Source organism: Salvelinus alpinus, chromosome 14 (genome assembly GCF_045679555.1).
Source record: "Salvelinus alpinus chromosome 14, SLU_Salpinus.1, whole genome shotgun sequence".
Taxonomy (NCBI): Eukaryota; Metazoa; Chordata; class Actinopteri; order Salmoniformes; family Salmonidae; genus Salvelinus; species Salvelinus alpinus.
In genome coordinates, this window is record NC_092099.1 from 12,585,626 (window position 1) to 12,609,441 (window position 23,816).

Below are 23,816 nucleotides of genomic sequence, written 5' to 3' on the forward strand. Positions count from 1 at the left end.
AGTAGCAAGTGCATTGACTTACCTATAACAGGCAGCTCAACAGTGATGTTCATGTTACACAGGTGGCCCTGGCAGCACTCCACGATCTGGTCGCGGGAGGGCGGCGTCTTGCAGGTCATCCTGCTCTGCTCGTACACCTTGAAGCAGCCCTTCTGGTAGACCAGGGCTCCGTCGCTGACTGTCAGACTGGAGAAACAGTGCTGGCCCATGCAGCGCTGCTCGGTGGCACACGACTGCCCCTTGCACACGCACTCGTGCTCGCCGGCGGACTTCACTTTCTCCTCTGGACAGGAAACAGAAAATATCATTATTGCTCATGGAGTAGGGTGATGCTAGAGCTGCCCCGGTCAACTGGAAGTGCTGTTATTGTGGAAACGTCTAGGAGCAACAACAGCTCATTCGCAGAGTGGTAGGCCACACAATCTCACAGAACAGGACCGCCAAGTGCTGAAGCTTACAACCGAGTTCCAAAGTGCCTCTGGAAGCAACGTCAGCACAAGAACTGTTCGTCGGGAGCTTCTTGAAAAGTGTTTCCAAGGCCGAGCAGCCAAAGATCACCAGGCACAATGCCAAGTGTCAACTGGAGTGGTGTAAAGCTCGCCGCCATTGGACTCTGGAGCAGTGGAAACGCGTTCTATGGAGTGATGAATCACGCTTCACCATCTAGCAGTCCGATGACAAATCTGGATTTGGTGCCAGGAGAACGCTACCTGCTCCAATGCATAGCGCCAACTGTAAAGTTTGGTGGAGGAGGAATAATGGTCTGGGGCCGTTTTTCATTGTTCAGGCCCCTTAGTTCCAGTGAAGGGAAATCATAGAACATACAATAACATTCTAGACTTTGTGGCAACAGTTTGGGGACGGCCCTTTCCTGTTTCAGCATGACAATGCTCCGTGCACAAAGCGAGGTCCATACAGAAATGGTTTGTCGAGATCGGTGTGGTAGAACTTGACTGGCTTGCACAGAGCCCTGACCTCAATCCCATCGAACACCTTTGGGGTGAATTAGAACGCCGACTGCGAGCCAGGCTGAATCGCCCAATATCAGTATTAGACCTCACTAATACTCTTGTGGCTGAATGGAAGCAAGTCCCCACAGCAATGTTCCATCATCTAGTGGAAAGCCTTCCCAGAATAGTGGAGGCTGTTATAGCAGCAAAGGGGGGAAACAACTCCATATTAATGCCCATGATTTTGGAATGAGATGTTCGACGAGCAGGTGTCCACATACTTTTGGTCATGTAGTGCATCTTCATAAATTTGAATCACCTCTATGATATGCATACCTATCTTCTTAAAAAAAATAAGTTGCAAGTGATATATATTTACGTATAAAAACTACAATAAGTGAGAGATGAAGCGTCAGTGAGGCCAAGATTAGGAAAAATGATTTAAATTATTTCAGTGAAAACAGGGTAGTGTGTTACCTTTTGCTGGTGCTTCCACGGTGACGTTCATGTTACACAGGTGCCCCTGGCAACACTTGACTATGCGGCTGGGAGAGGGAGGGGTGGCACAGGTGGCTCTCCCCTGGTCGTCATCCTGAAGGCAGCCCTTCTGGTGACCCACATACCCGTCACTGATCTTCACAGAGGAGAAACACCGCTGGCCTGTACAGCGCTCCCTGCCCTCACATGACTGTCCTTCACACACACACTCATCGTCTTGCAAGGCAGGCGCCACTTCCCCATCTGTTCAATAAGAGAGACCAGACAAATCCATGAAACCTTTTCATTCTCATTCATTTAAACAAATATAACGACTCTTTAGGTAGTTTTGTTTATGGAAGCATTTCACTAATGTACCCAAATGGCCTACACGCAAATGAAAAACTAAATGTAAATGTGTTTTTAACTAAATCATTGTGCAAAGTGGTGATGTGCTGCCTAGGTAGGCAGATATATGATGTGGTAATGTGAATGACTCAGCATGCTGGTATTGCTTAGCCTACATTGAGGGAGGGATAAAAGCATGAGTGTAATGATTTCAAAGACAACAATGCGTCACCTCTCTCTGGGTCTGCCACTGTGACATTCATGTTACAAAGGTCGCCATGGCAGCACTCCACAGTCAAGTTATGGGACGGGGGACTTCCGCAGCTTATGGACCCTTCGCCACGCCCCACAATGCACCCCTTCCGTCGGAAGAACGTGGCGTTCTGGATGGAGACGGCCGAGAAGCACTGCTGGCCAATACAACGGTCTCCGCTGTCGCATGACGGCCCGTCGCAAACACACTCATAGTCGCTCGCGTTGCCCTTATCTGCACAGTTATTAGACCAGACAGACATTTTTAGTATTCTCCATTCATTTCAAACTCAAACAAAATCACAACACATACTGACGGACAGAGCTGAAAAGAAACATATTTAAACACCAAAGGCATAAAATACGCAGACATTCGGCATTGTTAAAACTTCTTCTGGATCGGTCCCTTCAACGGGACGCTTGAGCTAACGTAGGCTAATGTGATTAGCATGATGTTGTAAGTAACAAGAACATTTCCCAGGACATAGACATATCTGATATTGGCAGAAATGTTTAATTCTTGTTAATCTAACTACGCTGTCCAATTTACAGTAGCTGTTACAGTGAAATAATACCATGCTATTGTTTGAGGAGAATGCACAAGTTTGAACATGAAAAGTTATTCATAAACAAATTTGGGCAGTCGATACAACATTTTGAACAGAAATGCAATGGTTCATTGGATTAGTCTAAAACTTTGCACATGCACTGCTGCCATCTAGTGGCCAAAATCTAAATTGCACCCGGGCTGGTATAATACATTATGGTCTTTCTCTTGCATTTCAAAGATGATAGTACAAAAAAATACAAAAGAACGGTTGTTTTTTTTCTTTGTATTATCTTTTACCAGATCGATTGTGTGACATTCTCCTACATTACTTTCACATTTCCACAAACTTCAAAGTGTTTCCTTTCAAATGGTACCAAGAATATGCATATCCTTGCTACAGGCAGTTAGATTTGGGTATGTCATTTTAGGCGAGAATTGGAAAAAAAGGGACGAATCCTTAAGAGGATTTATTAATATGTGAATATTGTGGTCATATTGTGGTCATGTTAGTGCAGGATATTTGCTATGTTCAACCTCCCTCATTCTTATAATGAGTGTGTCATCATTTAGCTGCTACACTACAGTAGGCGATGCAGAATAATAAGTATCCCCAGCCAGCCAGCCAGCCAACCCGTGACAGTGAGAAATCCTCAGTTCTCCCAGAGCCCAGTCTGCGAGCCTGTCACTGCAGTTGTTAAAAAAATGCTGCGAGACAGCGGGGGAGAGGGAGAGAGACAAAGCACGCCCTTGACAGAAAAATGTAAACTCACTACGCAGATTCGAAGCCGTGTACTTGGCCGAATGTATGGGGAATGGTACCGAATGCGTGTAATATCTGAAGCGGCTACCTAATGTACCGAAATCTCTTTGTTCGTGAGAATAGACGTTTTTATTTTATTATGGAAAGGTGTCAAAATCTTACCTTCCACACTGGAAGAGGGTAAAACCAGAAGTATGAAGACCAGAATAAACATGTCGTCATCTAACATCGTAGACCTGGAAGAGACAGAAGTTGTGATTAGACGACCATATGACATTGGAATAACGTGTTCACTAAACATGGATCTTCAAAATAGCGTACAATTTAGAAAGACAAGATACATACATTTATTTGTGTCACATCATTTGACAAATCAACGTCTATGTAAATGCCTTTGTTATGTCCACTAAAATGATTTCAAGCCACTTGCTGTGACAGGATAAAAGGATGGAAAGAGAGGGGGGGGGGGGGGGGGTGATCTAAGAGCACCATCATAATGGCATTTTTACTCAAAGAGAAAACCCTTTCCTTGTTTTCAATAAAGAGTCAACATCAACTTTAAAATGCTCAAGTAAAGTGGGTCTCATGCCTTCCTGTTGTCCTGGCAACAAGGTGTTGAGTGGCAAGCAATGGGGAGACTGATGCACTCCTATTGGCTGAGCTGTAGAGAGCGAGGGAGAGCGAGAGAGAGAGACAGCCTTCTTGACAGCAAGGGGAGCAGACAGACGCGGCAGGAGAACGAGGAGGACCGGAGAGGGGCACAGCAGGGAGCACCAACGTGGGAGCCCAAATAGAAACATTTCAAATGAGGAGGCTGGGTCTTTAAAACCTTCTATATATATATGTGTCTTTAGGCACATCGACATGCATGTCCATTGACGTCTGCTTGATTTCGGCTGTGATCCGTCTGATTCAAGCAGAGCCCACCGCACTCTACAGCAACACATCCGCACTCCATTAAAATAAGATGCATGTTTTCCAAATCTATTCCTGTAATAATTCCACACCGATAAGATTTGATGCGGGAGGATATATCTCTCTCCAATTACACCACCTTTTCCCCGCGCAGCGTGTTTACGACATACTAAGCCCGGGCTGATCGTTATCTTGGCAGTGTGTGTCTGCCCACTGATAAATATCCCAGTGGTGTATTCCCAAAGCCTTTGTGCCCGCTCCCAGACATAAATGTTAGCATTACCCCAACACCGCCTGTATGGCCCTGCTCACACAGACCACATGCTGCTCCTTTAATCAGAGCACAAAACAGAGGCTGCCACTGAGAGATAATCAGGGGCTCTGTGCAGAGCAGAGTGTGGACAGGGAGGGGTCAGGAGGACCGAGGGGGGCACACATGTATGGCCAGGGGGCAACGAGAGGGCAGGGGGACAGAGGGAGGGGGAGGGCACTGAGGAGGAATGGAGGGTGGCAGATGGATAGGGGGCAGCACAATTAACGAGGACAGGGCACAGACTGGTAAGGGAGGACAATGAGGGGGTAGGTCAGTTAAGGTGGACAGCATAGTTTGGTTAAGGTAGCTAAATTACGGTAATGTTTCCAAAATTCCCAGGTTTTCCAAAAAATCCTTGTTGGAGGATTCTGATGTCGTGCATATTCCCTCCTGATTGGCCGGAATTTTGGAGAAAGTTAATAGAATTCTGCAACCCTAGTTGAGGTGAGAACAAACACAGTGCAGCTGCATATAGGGATGCATAGCATGACACAGATCTCAACACCCTGATACAGGATGCTGTCTTCCAGGCACCTAATATCCATCAATATATCACCTCAATTATCTGCCCAGTGAACCTCAGCCACTTCATCTGCTCAATCACTAGCCTTCAAAAAAAATAAAAAACATATATTTTTTTAAATCACTGCCAGTCTGCCTTCACACAAAGACGAGAATGCGACCACAATCTATTTGGTTTGAGGATAGCCTAACTTTTGCAGCATATCAAAAAGGCAAAACCCTATCGTCATCTTGCGAGGACAGCGAGCAGCAATGCCTGTGTTGAATAACAAACCGGGTCATGCAAGGCAGATCTGATGCAGTATTTGTGTTGAGGGATTAACATGTGCTCCTCCTGATATTGGAGACCTCAGAGTAGATCCTGAGAGAGAGAGAGAGAGTAGATCCTGAGAGAGAGAGAGAGAGAGAGAGAGTAGATCCTGAGAGAGAGAGAGAGAGAGAGAGAGTAGATCCTGAGAGAGAGAGAGAGAGAGAGAGAGAGAGAGAGAGAGAGAGAGAGAGAGACTTTTTTTTGACTTTTTGTCTTTCTTTATTGAAACATTCTCATTTCATTTAAAACTCACCCCCCCCCCTAAAATAAAAAAACAAAAATATATCCTGTACTGCATACATGTACCATACTCACCTTTCCATCTACCACATGATACAAACCAACATCACCATACACAAAAACAATACCCTCTCCTACAACCGTATATCCAAAACATCTTCCCCAGCAATACAGACAGCCCCCCCAACACACCATATCTCCTCAAACATCTCCACACATTTGATCAGTTTATAGAACTCAAACTCAACCCTAAGGCGCGCAGAGACCATCCCATTAAACAGTAGTAAAGGGTCTGTTATCCCCCCACCTTTGACCCTGTTTCTCCTTGTTAGCCAAATAGCTAATTTTGCCTGAGCAAACAGAAAATTCAACAAAACACATTTTTCTTTCTCCTTACTCGAATACCTGTATCCCATTATAAACATCCCAACAGCAAAAAACACCCCCAACCTGTCACACAGACATTCCAACAGAGACATTAATGGCATTAACCTGGTGCACACAGAAAACACATGAATCACAGTTTCTTTCATTTGACAGAAAAGACACCCCTGCCCAATTCCCGGATCAACCCGTGCCAACCAGCTGTTAGTGGCCAGGGCTCCATGAAGAACCCTCCACTGGAGGTCCCCTGACCTCTTTGGTACTGGGGGTTTGTAGAGCGCCCTCCATCTAAAACCCACCATACTCTCCGCCCCACATACCCCCTGCCACTGATGTGCCTTCACTCCTGTTAGGCTTCTAATGTTCCTAACCTTAACGCAGAGGTTGTAGAGGGCTTTACCTCCCACCCCCTCAAACTCCCCCAGGCTCGGAGTGTTAAAATCTAACAAGTCCTCCAGACCCCCTTGCCAGTCTCCAGTCTCTGCCGTCACCTGCAGTGGCGGAAACATTGGTGGCCCCTCTCCCTTTGGCCTCTCAAACACCCCCCTTACCGGCTCAGACAGTGCCTCCTGGACCTCCTCCAGGAATCTCTCCAGCAGCCTAAGAGACGTTATTCCTGTTTGTTGCGCCAAGACCTCCGGGGTTTTCCACCCCTCCTCTCCCAGCAGTCTCAGGTCACCTAGCCTTTGTAAACCCCCTGCCATCAGTTGCCTCTGCAGGGTGGCCGACTGAACCGATCTCAAAGGGATGGCTGGGTTGTGGAAAATAGGCTCCTCCCACACCCACTGCCCAGGCTCCACACCCCCTTCTCGTGTGGGCCTTAGCAGCTGCCAGGCCCTCAGCACCGCAGAGTAAAACTCTGAGAGACCTGCTGTACTCAGCCTCTCCAGCTTCATGAGGAACAGCTGCCGGTCCAACCCTAATCCGCCAGCTCTCCTCAGCAGCGCGCATGCTGGTTCCCTCCAGCCAACATCAGTATGGTACAGCAGTCTCTGCACCGCCTTTAGCCGGAAAGCAGCCATCCTGCTCTCCAGTTCCACCAGGCCCTGTCCTCCTTCGTGGACGGTCATGTACAACACTGCTGCCTTCAGCCAGTGATGGCCCGACCAAAAGAAGTCCACCAGCTTGCGTTGCAGGTCTGCAAGCAGACCGGCGGGGGGGTTGAGGACAGCCAGTTTATGCCACAAGGAAGATGCCACCAGGTTGTTGATTATCAGCACCCTCCCTCTATATGACACTTGGGACAGGAGCCACCTCCACCTGGCCAGTCTTGACACCACTGCCTGTGACAGCCCCTCCCAGTTCTTGCTGACCCACCTCTCCGAGCCCAGGTACACCCCCAACACTTTAAGCCCTTCACAACCCCACTGCAAACCCCCTGGAAGCAGAGGAGGAGCCCTATCCCCCCATGCCCCACATAACAGAGCTTTGCTCTTTCCCCAGTTTACCTTAGCTGATGAAGCTCCCTCGTACACCTTCAGACTGGTCTCTAGTTCCTGCATATCTTGCCCATCCCTGACCATCACAGAAACATCATCTGCATATGCTGAGACTGCTATTCCTGTCACCACCTCCATGCCTGTCCAGCACACTCCCTGCAGTCTCCTGCGTAGCAGTCCTAAAAAAGGCTCAATGGCTAGTGTGTACAGCTGCCCAGATAGAGGGCATCCTTGTCTAATGCCCCGTCTCACCCAGACAGGCCTACTGAGCGCCCCTCCCACCTTAACCATACATGACGCCCCAGCATACAACAGCTTCACACAGTTCACAAAGCTCTTCCCAAACCCAAACACAGACATCACATTAAACAGATACTCATGATCCACTCTATCAAAAGCCTTCTCTTGATCTAAAGAGACCAGTCCAAAGTTCACATTAGAACCTCTCGACAAGTCCAACATGTCCCTAATCAAGAACAAGTTGTCCGTGATTGAGCGTCCCGGTACACAATATGTCTGGTCCTTGTGTATTATAGAGTCCAGATGGGACTTCAGTCTGTTAGAGAGGACCTTGGCAAATATCTTATAGTCCGCACAGAGTAATGCCACAGGCCTCCAGTTCTTAAGTTCACACAAGTCCCCTTTTTTGGGCAGGAGAGTCAGTGCCGCCCGACGGCAGCTCATCGGCAACTCTCCTACCTCGACACATTCACGCAACACGCAAAAGAAATCCTGTCCAATAGTTCCCCAGAATTTTTTGTAAAACTCCACTGGAAGTCCATCGACCCCGGGTGCACGACCGGGGGACATCTGGGTTACGGCCTCTGCCAGTTCATGTGACAACAGAGGAATGTCCATTTCATCCCTCTGTGCCCGAGAGAGCTTAGGGAGTCCTGCGAACAAGACCTGAGCACACATAGGATCACACATTTCTGCCCTATACAATTCAGTATAAAACTCCACAGTCCGCTCCCGCATCTCCCCCACCACAGAGGTCACCCGCCCATCAGACAGCCGTAGACAATGCATACCCTTGGCTTCACTGCTCTGTCTTTCCAAACCAAAGAAGAAGGAGCTGGGAGCATCCATCTCCTTGAGCATGGAGAACCTAGCTCTTACAAGTGCTCCCTTTGCTTTAACCTGGAAAAAACTACCCAGGTCCCTACGTAATTCGGCTAAGTTAGCCTGGAGTCCTACATTGCCTTGCCCCACCATCTCTACCTCCATCTCACTAATACACCGCTCTAGTTCCCCCAATACTCTCCTAGCCTCTGAGGATGAGAGAGCTGTGTACTGTTGACAGAAAAGCCGAATTTGCACTTTCCCCACATCCCACCATTGACTCAGAGACTCATACTCCTCTCTTCGCTGCCCCCATCTTTCCCAAAAAGTCTGGAAACCTGAGCAAAAAGTGGCATCTTGTAAGAGCTTTACATTGAACTTCCAATAAGATGCCTGCCGGGGCCCTGGTGAAATAGACAGCCGAGCCATGGTTATGTGGTGATCCGAAAACCCCACTGGGAGAATGGTAGCACCCAGCAGCCTATTGCTCTGATTCCTGGACATGTAAAAACGATCAAGTCGGGCTGCACTCACCCTAGCCCCAAAAACCTTCACCCACGTATACTGTCTTGTGTTTGGATGTTTAGTTCTCCAAACATCCACTAGGTCAAACTGATTAAAGATGTCCCTTAACACTCCCACTGACACTGAATGAGGCTCTTCCCCATTTCTGTCTTTTGTAAAATCCATTGTACAGTTCCAGTCACCTCCGATCACCAGCGTCTCCTCAGGCGCTACTTGTGAGAGTTCCTGTCTAAGACTCCCAAATAGAACCCCTCTTTCTCTCCCTGTGTTAGGCGCATACACATTTATAAAGACAAAACCCATGTTGTTAATCTCTGCTTTAACAACAAGCAACCTGCCCCTACACACCTCCTTTGAGGAGCAAATTTTTACAGCCAGACCCGGTGCAAAAAGGACTGCCACCCCTGCACTAAGATTTGTCCCATGGCTCAACACACTTGCCCCTTTCCACCAGAGCCCCCAAACAACTTCATTCACCACATCACTATGCGTCTCCTGCAGAAACAACACCTGTACTTTCTTTTGTTTTACATATTCACCCAACACACTCCTCTTTCCCGCATCTCTGGCACCATTTATATTAAGCGAGCCTACCCGAAGAGTCTCCATAAGAAGTGGGAGAAAAGCCAGCAGAGAAATAGACCAATAGGAAAGCTCAAAAAGCCCCAGTGTCAGTAAGAAATTAAACATTTAAACAGTGTCTGAAGGTAAACCTTTACGCACTGTTGTGACCCACTTCCTCAACCTAAACCGTTTCTTGGGTGAGAGGACACCATGCCCCTCATTTCTCATAGCATGTTGTACTGATCTTACAAACTTTCTAGAATCAGGAAAAAAAGCCTCAAGATTAACTTTTTTCCCCTTAGTCTCATTCAGGAACCTTGTCAGTTCTCTCAACGTGTACTTAGACCCCTCTGGTTGACTGGCTGTCAGCTCCGGGCCAATTGAAGAGGAGTCTGAAAAAAATAACTCCTCATCCTCTTCCTCAGACTCACTTTCCTCCTCTTCTCTATCTCCCACCCTGACCACCTGCTCTTTCTCTCTGGTTAGGGCCTCACCCACAGCAACAGGCAACATTTCCATGGTGCCTTTGTCCACACCCTTTTTCCTTTTCCTCTTGACACCCTCCTCCTCCCCCCCTAATCTCTTACACTTCCCCACTATACTCTCCTCATCCACTAGAATAACCTGACTAGACCCAGTATCATCTACACCACCCTCCATAGCATGACTCGGCCCAGCATCATCTGCACCACCCTCCATAGCATGACTCGGCCCAGCATCATCTACACCACCCTCCATAGCATGACTTGGGCCAGCCTCAGCTACCCCACCATCCATAGCTTGACTAGACTCAGCCTCTGCTATACCACCCTCCATAGCATAACTAGGCCCAGCCTCAGCTACCCCACCATCTCTAGCCTGACTAGACCCAGCCTCTGCTTCTCCACCATCTCTAGCCTGACTAGACCCAGCCTCCACTACCCTACCATCTCTAGCCTGACTAGGCCCAGCCTCATCTACACCACCATCTCTAGACTGACTAGGCCCAGCCTCTGCTGTCTGCATCTCCTTACCCCCTGCATTTTGACCTCGATTTCCCCCATTTGCGCTTGTATCCTCACCTTGTCTACGGCCTTTATGTGGGCACGCAAAGCTCTTGTGCCCCAAATCCCCACATTCAAAACACCGTAGACTATCTGTGCTGGCAAAACCTGCATAGAGCCCCTCCCCATGCCTCACTTTAAAATGCACATTTAGCTGTTGCTCGTTGTTGTTCAGAAACATAAACACTTGCCTCCGGAACGAAACAACGTGTTTAACGGCATCTGCCTGAAACCCTGCTGACAGTACACGGAAACCGCTAGCAAACTTACCAAAACGACTCAGCTCTTTCCTAATTTGATCATCCGTGATAAACGGAGGCAAATTTGCCACTACAACTCTTGTTGAAGGGGTAGAGAGAGGTGAAATTGACACCAACACATCCCTTACAAATATTCCGCTAGCAATTAGCCTACCGACCAAATTAGCCCTTTTCATGAACACAACCACAGCTTTGTTCATTCTAGAAGCAGAATGTATAAACTCAGCTCCTACCTGTTCACCGACCGCGAGCAGAACCTCCTCCACCTTAACTCCGTTCTCAGGAACACACCTGAATCCATGCTGTATAGACAGCGTCTCCTCCGCGCTAGGCTGAGAAGCCATTGCGCACACTACACCTTCCAACCCCCAGGAAAGTTACTCTGTCCTCTTCCACCCTAACTTTGAAAAAAAAAAAACTTTGGATACCGCCAAAAACAAATATTGCATTAACCCTCCACCATAGAAAATAACATGTAAAGAAAAGAATCAAGAAAGTTAGGATAGAGCTTTCCACACCAAACACTCAGACTCCAAAAACACCCAGCATGCAGAGAGCGAGAGCGAGAGCGAGAGCGAGAGCGAGAGAGAGAGAGAGAAACAAGGCCAGCAGCATCTGCAGCACACGTTGCGCGGAGCATAGAGAGCGGTAGGTTTTTTTTACCCCAGAGTTGTGTGCCTGTGCTGGGCTGTGATGTGATTATGCTCCCTCTGTCCCTGCATATTGAATTCTCTGGCAGTCCCCTGGCCACAGTGAGTTCACAGAGCTGACATCCTGACAGGGGCTGTGCCGCTTCACCCCTTCAAGAACTCCCCCCCTCCCCCAGTCTCAGGGAGGGAGGTCAGGCAGTTCTCGTTGGTTGCCATTTTCTGCGTATCTTGGGCTAGTATCTAGTATCACTGTAATACAGTCAGCCAAGGGAAGGATAAAAACATAAGAGGGAGATCAAATACCGATCGGCCACTAAAGTTCATAAGCAGAGGATTGGAAGGCGTGGTGTTGGCAGTGGAAAGGCTTTGCTGAGATGTTGTCCGAGGACCAAGTGGGAACAAACAAAAATTTGGACAAGTTGTGGTTGAGGCAGTTTGAAAAATAATCAGGTTTCATGCAGTCCTCCTCCTCTCTCTAAAACGATCCTGAAACGATTCAAAGTCCCTGCTCCTTCAAAAGCTCACATTTGCATCAAAATGAACATTTCAGTGTTGACTGTTGAGTCACTTGCACACACCAGATATTTGGATGGATTCGTCCTCTTTCACCCAACCGTCATGATTCAATCATGTTTGGTTGCGATATGCTTAGATCGTGCTCAGGTAACGATTGGTGCGATGCAGTGTAGAACCTTATATTTTGTCTGATGTGAGATGTGTGGTCCTCCCAGACCCAGGGTGTGTGTGTGACGCTGCATGGGCCTGGGAGCCCTAGCAGGAGCTGCTGAGTCATCGTGCTGCCGAGCTGGGAGACAGGAGGTAGAATCTGTGTCTGAGCTGGTGCTGGCATAGTTACCATGGCACAAATAGCCCCAGCGCCAGGGGAGCCGCAGGGAGGGAGAGCTGGGCAGAGCCGACCAAGTCTGGCCCGCTCCAGAGCCCATGCCTCTCATCACATGTCCCCGTCCCACTCAGCAAGGAGTACGACACCAGAGAGATGGAGATGGCCCGCTCCGAGGTGAGCGTGGGTGTGACACAGACAGCGCTGAGGGCGAATTAGCCCTCCGCAAGCTCACCTGGCATTCACACAGCAGACTAGCACAGCATATCGGATCAAAAACACTCGCTACCTCATTCAAAGGGGCAGCCTCTGCTTGCAGCCAAACAGCCAAGTGAATCAGAATGAACAAAGTCAAGCTGACATAGGATTGCAGTGTTTATTTGGTTGTTTACAAGACCTGTCTGGAAACTCTGAAAGAGAGAGAACCAAAAATAGCCTTGGTTAGACAGGTGCGGCTACAACAAATATAAATACTATAGATTATTTGGGGAAACGGCATCTCTCATAACTGCACAACAGACGGCAGCCCACGACTGGTTGTGACATGCAGAATGCCATACAAACACCCCATTGCCCATTCAAATTGAAAATGTTACAACTTCAACACACACAGGATGTTTTTAGATTTGTTTATTATTAGTGTACTATGAGCAGGGGGAAAAATGTCCTTGCTTCCATTTGAGCAGCAGAGAAATGCTCCTGTTAACTGGAAGTGTAGTGCTTAAAATCAAGAACGACTTCTGTCGCACCCAGGCACTGCTGTTCAACTCATCCAACGGCTAATCAACATTCTTTCAGCATTCAGCTTGCAATTTAAAAAAATTATTATTTAATCACGAATTTATGCCACATTTTTTACATTTAGGGACATCGCACTTCAAGAACGTGTCATCCTACAACAAAAACATTTTTTTTTTTACAGATTAGCTTTTACAGAGCAAACAGTCACAAATAATTCCGGGACTGAAAACAACTCGGCCATGATAGTTAATTACAGCGTGCTAGACGGCTAACAATTGGGGGTTGCCATAATCACACTAAATCTGAAAAACTCATTAACCTATGGAAGTCCTGCTCCACCCTTGCCAGGGGCCTCATCAAATGGGAACTTAAAAGAGATAAAGTGAAAAGCCCCACAGGCAGCCCTCCGTGGCCCCCAGGACCCTACAGTGCCCCATTCAGTTCATTCTGGCCCTGCCGGAGCTATCGTTCCTTTCTCTCTCTAGGACGTCAACTCAGCGGCCGACTCTCTCACAATGTAAGGAATGTAATCGAATACAAAATGGCCCTTTTCTTGTAAAATCACAATACTGACACTCCTGTCCTGGTAAGAGGCGAGCGAGCGCAGCAGGTTTGGTTCCAGGATATGGTGCAAGAAAGGGTCATTCTGATACACATACACACAGGGGCCCATGTACTAGATCATTTGAAATCAGAGACAAAAGATGTATTTTCTTTCAGAAGTACGATTTTTTCCATCATTTTGGCTTGGACAAAGCCCAGAGAGACCCTCCTGAAAACTGTCAGACTTGAACGACCATTTTGCCTCAGATGACCTACTCGTCACTAAGTAAAATTCGGCGGCAGGTAGCCTAGTGGTTAGAACGTTGTGCTAGTAACCAAAAGGTTGCAAGATCGAATCCCCGAGCTGACAAGGTACAAATCTGTCGTTCTGCCCCTGAACAAGGAAGTTAACCCACTGTTCCTAAGCCGTCATTGAACAAGTCATGATACCCTGTGATGGTGTTGGCAGGGACTACTGATGTGGTCAGACAACCTTGTTCACTTCGAAATTACATTGGGAGTGAGGAGATGGGGAAACAGATTGCTACAGCAAGTGTTTCAATTCCATCCATCTTCAGCCTCAACCTCTTAACACGTTGCACAGGTGAGACGCGAGAGCAAGAAAGAAAACAATTAACGACTGCACCACCACAGAAGCGCTAAAATGTTCTAAAACCCCAAGCAACAAGACTTCCAGAACAATTAAATAAAGTGCTCTGTGCTACAGAGACGTCAAGAACAAAGTTTATGGCTTCGAGAAGACATTCAAGACAAGAAGTCAGCATGTTGCACCCGGCAGCAGTCACCATGGCACTGCGGAGTTCATTGTAGGACCACCATCACAACACTCGCCACGGCCAATTCAAACACCGTCTTTATGACCTTTAGCAATGTTTGCAGAAAGTGAAATGCACAATCATTCTCCCTCCGATGGCCCGCTGACAAAGATCAGTGTGCTGGAGCGCCAGGGCCCTCCAATAGCACCTTGATTTGTACCACCTCTTCTCCACTGTCAGACCTGATTGGTCACATTGGGCTCGCCGAGGACAAAGTTCAAGTGTGGGCTACGAGAGGAGAAACCTCTTATTAAAAGACTCTAAAATTACAGTATGGAAGCAACAAGAAGAATCGTAGGCGACATCACCAAGCAGAGGGAATTTCAATATGTTTCTATTGATTTTATGTCCTGTGGCAGAACGTGAGCTTCGCCGTTGAGTGGGCTTAACAAGACCAGTCCCCCCAGCCACACACACATCACCCCATGTCTACCTGTCAGCCTGAGTCTTCCCACGCTGGCTGAGTACCACACAGCTGGACCATCACAGTCACACCCTCCTGTCAATGGAAGCTTAATGACCTGCTATTTCTGATAGTCAATTGCTCCTTCAATAACAGAGGATAGGTGACAGGACATTATAGTTGATCTGATGGATCTCCTCTCTCAGTGATCTTGAAGCACACAAAAGTGGCACTGTTCAATAGCATTACCCAGGGCTCTACGCTGACCCTTTTTTTCTTCCTACAAGGGTCATGTGCACGTGCGCCTAAGCTGAAAAAAGGTGCACACAAAAATGTAGGAGCACAAAGAAAAATATTTTTGCTAATAAAACAAGAATCCTTCAAGTGCTCCTAAATTGAAATTCCAGGTCACACAGCAAAATATTTAGGCACATTTGCAAGTCAAATGGTGGCACTGTAGATCCCTGTTATCTTGGCTTGGTTATGGGGTTTTAATCATTTGGGAACATAATGTCATGACAGGTGAGAGTGACAGATTTGGGGTCTATTTACTTTCTAAAATATTTTGTGTTCGGCCTCCATCGGAGGTTTAACCTAGCTCCCTCACAAAGCCATGGGAGAGACACATAACAGCATCACGGAACAGACAAGGATGTCCAAGTTGAACTGCAGCACAGCACATCAAACACACGTTTGATATTAGCGAGTGTAACTAATGTTAGTCTTGAGACGTAAATCCAGGAAACATATTGGTTTACAGAGGAGAGGCTAGGGTTTTCTCAAACTCGTGTAATATGATACTTTGAGTATTTACACACCATGCCAAAAATGTCTGCCTTGGTTTTATCTTCTACCACCGGCTCGTTACATACCGTAGGTATTAGGATAGATCACAAAATCGTACGTATAGGCCTTCCTCTAACACTGCTCATTTAAAACTTTCCAAACACAGACTTTACTTAAATAAGGGATTCCTTAAGTCATCTAAATGAAGGAATCCTTAATGAAAGTAAATGAAAAAAAAGGTACAATCAAACATATCAAGGGATCGATCAAACAGAGGTGACTGCTCAATTACACGCCGGCCATGATGCGAGTGAGCGTCGCATAACAAATGTACGCATACACGTTAATCATTTCACCCCCACCGCTTGCACGCGTGAACGAGTGTCTGCGTAGCCAAGAACTAAAATAGAACTTAGTTCTATTTGAGATGCTCCACGCACTGCAAATCCCCTCCTTATTGGATATCAGGTGGTTACAAACCCACGTGGATGCTTGAAAAACAAACAAGGCAACTTGAACTTATTAAAGACAACTAAAAACTAACTACCGGTAGGTTTCCCTTTTTAAATGGTGGATTAATCGTCAGTGGAGAAACAATTTTGTATGACTCGGGAGGGTGTCCAATCAAAAATGCATATTTAAAATGTGTTAATTATGTAGATAATCTAAGAAAAACAATGGTCCAAACTTCATGTCTCTATCATAATCCGTTCAAAAGTTATTGGAGTTTTTAACCCTTGTAGGATGGCCAAAATTAGGCTGACTAAATCAATGGAAGCTAGAGGGGGGAAAAAGTGGTCCAAAAATTGCACAGGTTCGTTCGTGTCAGTTAGGCTGAGCACTGAGAACATTTCAGGTCTGCTGAGCACAAAACTTGAACGTTGTGAAAATTCTGTACAACTTCCAGCGCACGTTTACTGTGAACACCGAGGCCGTACCCTCTGTTATAACAGTGGCTATTTTATCATAATATAGACCTATCAGAGTGGCCTACCATCAAAAACAAATGGACAAAACGCATCCCATAACATTTTAACATGGAAATAGCTGTTCTATCATTCAGCCTATTGGGTCAGCCAATGTGTGGTGTTCAATGTAGGCCTACATCCCATGAGAATTTTGAAAAAACCACGCAGAGCTTGACATTATGCTCTTTATCCACATGTCCTTCAGACAAGGAGGTGACTGAAAATGGCTACCCGCAGAAACTACTTTGAAGATGACCACCACAAAAGTCTCCAAAGGTTGCACCGTTCTTTCAACAGAGCTCGGTGATCATTATCGGATGTATTAGGTAACACAAATTTGACTTTTTGGATACACTGTTAATGAAATGTTAGAGAAATACCCCACTGAACTATTTAGAACATGAATAATCAATATTTGTCTTAGTAAAATGTTTAACATAAGGAACTGACATTTCATCAACCAATGCGCATCCTCACCCCCTCGGGGTAGAGTGGGTGGACACCCTAGACTCCGGGTCAAACTTCTACAAAGAACCAGCTAAAAAGAGGACAATATGCAGGTCAAGTAAAATAACAACCCAATGTTCATCTCCCAGGACAAACTAGCTTGCAACAGCTAGCGATCTTTAAAAGTCCAAGAATGTTTCATGCGATTCGACAAATTAATATACTGTAACATACTGTAGTATGTTCACAGTTGGATTTGATATATTAACCTGCGTGTCATGATCGCGTCTGGCGCGGATGGATAAAAATCAACATGTGCTCGATGGCGTGGACGGTGTAGACAGCATGTTAGGGAATTGAACCTGCAATTATAATCCTTTAAAAAAGGCACACTATGCTAAAATCGCTCAGCCATTTTCTGGTTGTAAAATTCTAATAGTTCTCCTAATTTCAGTTTATGACAAAACAAACATCTAAACCACTGAAATACATTTTCCATAACCAAGGTTATTGTATTTTCAGCTGGTGTACAAAACACAAAAATAAAACGGAAGTACGGGAAACATAGAAATAGTGCACATAGAACAGATCTACCGCTTCTTAGACTTGCTTTCAATGAGAATGACAGATCAATGTAAATTTGGTTGGATCACCCCAAAAAAAACATATTGCAGCTTTAATTCTATTAGTATTCTACATCCACTCCAAAGCCCAGGAATGGGGAACAAGGAGGGGCAGAGAAACCAAACAGAGCCATAACTTCCCCCCTAACAGCTGAGCAATAAGAGCACTGAAGCGAGTGAAGCGCTCATAAAATGTGTATTGCAGACTGTCTCCAGTGCAGTCTCGGGGTAATGGGAAGGCGAGGAGCCAGGAACACTGCGGATCTGTGTCTGCTCTAGTCTGCGCAGACGGCAGACTCCCGTCTCCATTTGCTTTTCACCCACATTTGCACAGAGAATAGAAACAGAAATCAATAACCCACTGGAGAGCCACCAAAGGAGAGGCACCCGGCAGCAGGAGCAGACACACACAGAAGTAGGACTAAAGTCTGGCTGGGGCACAGTCATTCTCTGTCTGACTTCCTGTCTCGCACTGAGCCGAGGCTGCAGAGCCCGCCAGGCCCCAGACGACTAGGTTACACTCATCCTAATATGTTTCGGCTGCACAAGGCTTATGATTATTAAAGGCTCAAGGATTTCGACTAAAAATAACATGCAGACAAGAGGCCATGTCCTAAAAAGCAGTGGACACAAGGGTGAAACAGGCCAAGCGACCAATATGCTGTGTTCCTCCGCAGCCCCACCGCCTCCACAACTGTCAGGTCTACTGCTAATCCAAATAGAAAATTAAAAGCACAACTTACTCGCATGTCAGCGCCGGGCACACATGGTCAGCAGCGCCAGCCTCGCAGCTGATGGGTCCTTAAAGAGATTGCTGCTCCGTTGCTGGAGTCTCTGCCAAGTCCTGCCCCCCCCCCCTCTCACTCTCTCTCTCCCTTTCTCTGTCCCTCCCTCCCACACACACACATTCATACACACAGGGATGCAACCAACCACACACAGTTACACACACACCTCTTCTCTTACCCTCCCAGGCTGATTTGAGACAGATCTACCTACACCACTGCGCCTGAGCCAGCCCCAGACTCCTGCTCAGACTTGAAGCTCTGTGTCTCTGTGGACGGCGCAGTCTGTTGTTAATGACAGTGTGTGTAACCTTATCCTCCCGCAGGCCAGTCATGGCTCTCTCTCTCTCACAGAGCAAGGCAAGCTCTTCTCTCTCTGCTTTGCTCTCATAATGTTCCAGTCTATACTGCCTGCTGTTTCTGACAGCCAAATGACTGTGTACAGAGAAATGATTGCTGTCGGAGGACTGTTTCCCCTACTCTCTCTTTCGCCTCTGTTTTCTGAACTGTTCAGGCCTCTGTGGGCAAATGATGCACTTTACGGTGCTCTGAAAGAGCAGCTGCAGAATGGATCTGGGGAGGAAAGGCCAGCACATCTGCTCCGATTGAAAGTGGATACCATGTAATGTGGAAGTAATGATTACGGGAGAGAATTAGAAATTGGTTTAAAACAGCATGTTGGGTCAGAAACGAGTTATGTTGAACCCACTAACCCGACATGAACACTTGGTGTTGAAATGGCCTTGATCAGAAAATAGAACACTGCTGGTTGCACTCAGCCCAGTAGGTAAACCGTGCATGACTCAAACAGCATCGAGAGATTCACAGTGTAATCTGCTATCTTCTAGTACAGGGTTTCCCCAACCTCGGTCCTGGGGCCCCCCCTGGGTGCACGTTTTGGTTTTTGCCCTAGCACTACACAGCCAATTCAAATCATCAAAGCTTGATGAAACCAAAACGTGCACCCAAGGGGGGCCCCGGGACCAAGTTTGGGAAACCCTGATCTAGTAGATAAACGTCCACAATTAAAATGTAAAAAGTTTGAAAAATCATTATGGAGCTGTAATAAGAGAAACATGGTAATATCCAGAATCACATTGGCACAATATCATTACAGCAATACGTTTTGTTCCACCATCAAAAGAGCTTTAGTAAACCTGTTCCACTGCTTTAAGCGGATTCATTAACTGTGACAACTTTAAATGAACATCTTCATGAAAAAGCAATAGGAGTGCTACATTTCTGAGCCGCCTACCAGAGATTTTCCCAACATTCACCACAGTGTCATTGGGCCAAAGCACAATGATTACATTGTCAGGAAGGACACTGGAGAAAGAGCGCTAATCAGGGCGTTATGGGTGAGCAGGCAAGATCAAGTCAGACCCTTCACCTCAGTTGAATAGAGCAGGAGCCCTGAGCGACCCTTGGGTCTGACCAGTGTCTCCGTCCAGACTGACGTCCCGCTATCTGACCGCTTATCAGCAGACTCCAGGACACGAGTCACTGAGCTCACCAGGCGCCCACAAAGGCAGCATGACCTCAGTGAAGAGGCAAGGAATCAGCTAAACTTGCGAGACACTCTCCAGATCACTAATCACTCACTCAATCATACAGCTCCATTAGTAGGTACAAACATCCAGCACAGCTCTACTATTCTGAACAACTTTCATCAAAGCAAATTCCATCAATTATACTGAACAAAAACATAAAACGCAACATGCAAAAATGTCAAAGATTTTACTGAGTTACATTTCATATAAAGAAATCAGTCAATTGAAATAAGTTCACTAGGCCCTAATCTATGGATTTCACATGACTGGGCAGGGTCGCAGCCATGGGTGGGCATAGGCCCACCCACTTGGGAGCCAGGCCCAGCCAATCAGAATGAGTTTTTCCTCACAAAAGGGCTTTATTACGTGGAGAAATACTCCTCAGCACCCCGCTCCCCCTCCCCTCAAACGATCCCGCAGGTGAAGAAGCCGGGTGTGGAGGTCCTGGGCTAGCGTGGTTACACGTGGTCTGCGGTTCTGAGGGTGGTTGGACATACTGCCAAATTCTCTATGGAACATTGAATTCTCTGGCAACAGCTCTGGTGGACATTCCTGCAGTCATGACAATTGCACGCTCCCTCAAAACTTGAGACATCGGTGCTTAGAGCGGAAATGTTATCTTCCCCAGCACAAAGTGCACCTGTGTAATGATCATGCTGTTTAATCAGCTTCTTGATATGCCACATCTGTCAGGTGGATGGATTATCTTAAAAAAGGCTTAAACGCTGACTAACAGTGAAACAAATTTGTGCACAGAATTTGAGAGAAATAAGCTTTTTGTGCGTATGGAACATTTCTGGGATCTTTTATTTCAGCTCATGAAACATAGGACTAACGCTTTACATGTTGCGTTTATATTTTTCTTCAGTGTACATGCACAATTTCTACCACTGTTTTATAGACTGGTCAGAGCTACAGATTCCCTTCAATATTGATACCAATAAAATAAATGACAAGTGATCAACATTCCTTTGTGTATTACAAACTGTCTAGTAGTCGATTTCATAAGCAAATTCACACATCGTTCACATGTGACAATGTCAACAGTAGGGCCGTCAATTATCTGCTTCAAAAAGACACTACTTTCAAGGATCAAGGCGAGCTGCGAGGCATGCCTGCCTCGACACATCCCGATGATCTCACACAGTCGCCACCGTAACTTAGTCACCTTAGACAGCTGAGCATTTTACACAACATCATCATCATGAACTCTTGACTCATTTGAGAATGGAGGCTAACCTTGGATTCTTTATGACACACTGGAGAGACACTGACGCCAATGGGATGTAAGGACATGATTTGTTTCATCAAGTAGAATCCATTAAAGCGACTAAGGGACAACTGATTGACATTCACAGCCAATAACTGACAATGTGAGCGTATAACCGCTTTGAGAAGTTTATTGAAAAGAGCAGAACCTCTAAATGGTGATACCAATGACTTGTACGTGTTATGTAGAAGGGATGCAACAGAAGTGTTAATATTATGTAATGTAGCCCAAGTGAGGCCAAAAGTCCTTAGTGTGTGGTCTGTGCATGCTCTTCTTTGGTCCTCTTTTAAATTAAAGCACACAAAGAAGTGAACCGTGAACTATCAGGTAGCAATCAATGTTTTTCGAATGGGATTGTCTTTCGGATGGGACGTTAAACAGGTGACCTGACTCCCGGTGGTACCTAAAGATCCCAAGGTACTTATCTTAAAGAGTAGGGTTCTTAACCCCGGTGTCCTGGCTAAATTCCCAATCATACCATCATGACCACCTAATCATCCCCAGCTTCCAATTGGCTCATTCATCCCCCCGTAACTATTCCCCAGGTCATTGATGTAAATGAGAAGGTGGGTGTTCTCAGTCAATGTACCTGGTAAAATCTGGGATAAATACAAATTTTCCCCAATGTCGGGAAGTATGTATAGTGTCTTCCCCCTCTCTGGCTACAGGAACATTGTGATGCTTACTGCCCAGCATGGGATTGATGGAGCGACACAATCAAGAAGTGGTGCTCCCAACAAAGTCTACATGACAAAGGCACACTAACAACATGAAAACCGGGTGTAATTTTGCACCTACAAATGACTAACCCCTGAGCATAAAAAGTTGCAGCCGTAAGAAGTTAAAGGGGCAATCAGCAATTGCTACATCCATTTTTGGTCTAATAAATTAATGATATGCACCCATTGATTCTTGAAGAATAAAACTTGTCTCATGAGCTTAGTTCAATTGTCCTACACCTTAAGAAACCAAAATAGAAACTTGTTTTACTCCCATGTTTGTAGAAAACTAAATGTAAACAAACACTATATAGCCACAGAACATGGTTAAAACTATAATGTTGGTATCATCGATGGTCAGTCCTTGCATCCATAGCTGTCTATAAATTTGAGATTTGTTACATTACTCCAACCCCATCCCTCAGCCTTTTACTGAAACAGGGGTGGGGAATACACGTTGATACTGTTTCTGCTGCTGATTGACTGCATTATAAACAAATCCAAATGTAGCCTACTATCTAGATCTTGCCATTACATTATTTAATTGGGTGGATATGTTCTATGCTTCCCGTTCTTAAATTTCGTATATGGTCTTTTACTTTCGGTTTTGTACACCAGCTACAAACAGTTGAAAATACAATATTTTTAGTTATGGAAAATATATTTCTACACTATACTTGTTTGTTATACTTAATTGTTTTGTGACAAAGTGAAATGATGCTTACCATTATATATATTTTTGTAACCAGGAATTGGCGAAGCGATTTCTGCATAATTAGTAAGGGGAGTTTGGGTTATTAGGTTATTGTGGCAATCCCATCTATTGGGAAAAAAAATAAAAAATCCTATCCTCCAGAACATTATTTGTTTCTCTCCAGGTAAAAAAAAAACAAGGTGGCCTAAAAGATAGTTTATGGGCCTAGTATTTCAAAGAGAGAAATTAACATTTTCTGGTTAACCTAAAGTTTGTGAGAGAGACTTGAAAGTGCCATCCACTGACTTTCCCATCGGGAAAACTAAGGCTGTAGCTATGCTACAGGTTACGTTTGTACTATTAGGATCCGCGCAAATCCAAAGAATAGGCTACGCCTACGACTCTCTACATGTAGCTACATATTCCAAATAAAATATACAAATATAAAAACAAATAACTTACCTTACATGTAAAACTTACTAAGTGCGTTGAGAACGCACAGACGTAACCTAATGTGCTAAAAGCACAAGTCAGGCTAGCCTGCCATCTCCCGAAAATTCACCGAAAATAGCCTATTTGTTTTGATTCCTTCAAAAGCAACATTCCAGTTTCAGCCAACATTGCCCTTCGACTTTGATACAATATTACAATTTAACGAACGTTCATAATCCAAAGTAATAGAAAGTTGCGGTCAGTAACTTGGCCAGCGTTCCATAAGCTTTGGTGTTCCACACTCGATATTCTTATGGTGTGGAGCTACGCTACGACAATTCCTAGGAGGAAGTAGCCTTGCGACTCACTGTAATTAGAGGACCATTACAACATCATTTCCTCTGCGCATATTCCCACACCAGCCACCTAGTTAGGCGGTCACCTATGATATTTGAATTTGAAATGTATTCATTTTCAGTAATCTCATATCTGTATTGCAAAACATGCATGTAAGGAAAACATTATAGCCTATGTTCAACAAATTCTCATTCATGAGACTTACATTCAATAAAAAAATCCCTGAATAGGATACTTTAGACAATACAAGGAGCCAT

At 45.7% G+C, this 23,816-nt stretch overlaps 1 protein-coding gene across 4 annotated transcripts in view; it reads right to left on the reverse strand.

Moving 5' to 3' along the window:
* The window catches only part of LOC139538432 (activin receptor type-1-like), a 39,242-nt gene extending 15,688 nt beyond the window's left edge, over window positions 1-23,554 (reverse strand). The window contains exons 1-5 of one of the 4 annotated variants that reach the window (XM_071340443.1): window positions 23,251-23,554; window positions 3,500-3,573; window positions 2,008-2,262; window positions 1,428-1,691; window positions 23-283 (exon numbers count right to left, since the gene is read on the reverse strand). In XM_071340443.1, the coding sequence (XP_071196544.1) occupies window positions 23-283; window positions 1,428-1,691; window positions 2,008-2,262; window positions 3,500-3,566 (847 nt within the window). In that variant the 5' untranslated portion in view covers window positions 3,567-3,573; window positions 23,251-23,554. Of the gene's footprint in view, window positions 1-22; window positions 284-1,427; window positions 1,692-2,007; window positions 2,263-3,499; window positions 3,574-5,361; window positions 5,483-18,495; window positions 18,594-23,232 lie in introns of those variants that run through there. The other 3 variants (XM_071340441.1, XM_071340442.1, XM_071340440.1) reach the window with 3 other exon arrangements.
* Between the last annotated feature and the right edge of the window lie 262 nt (window positions 23,555-23,816).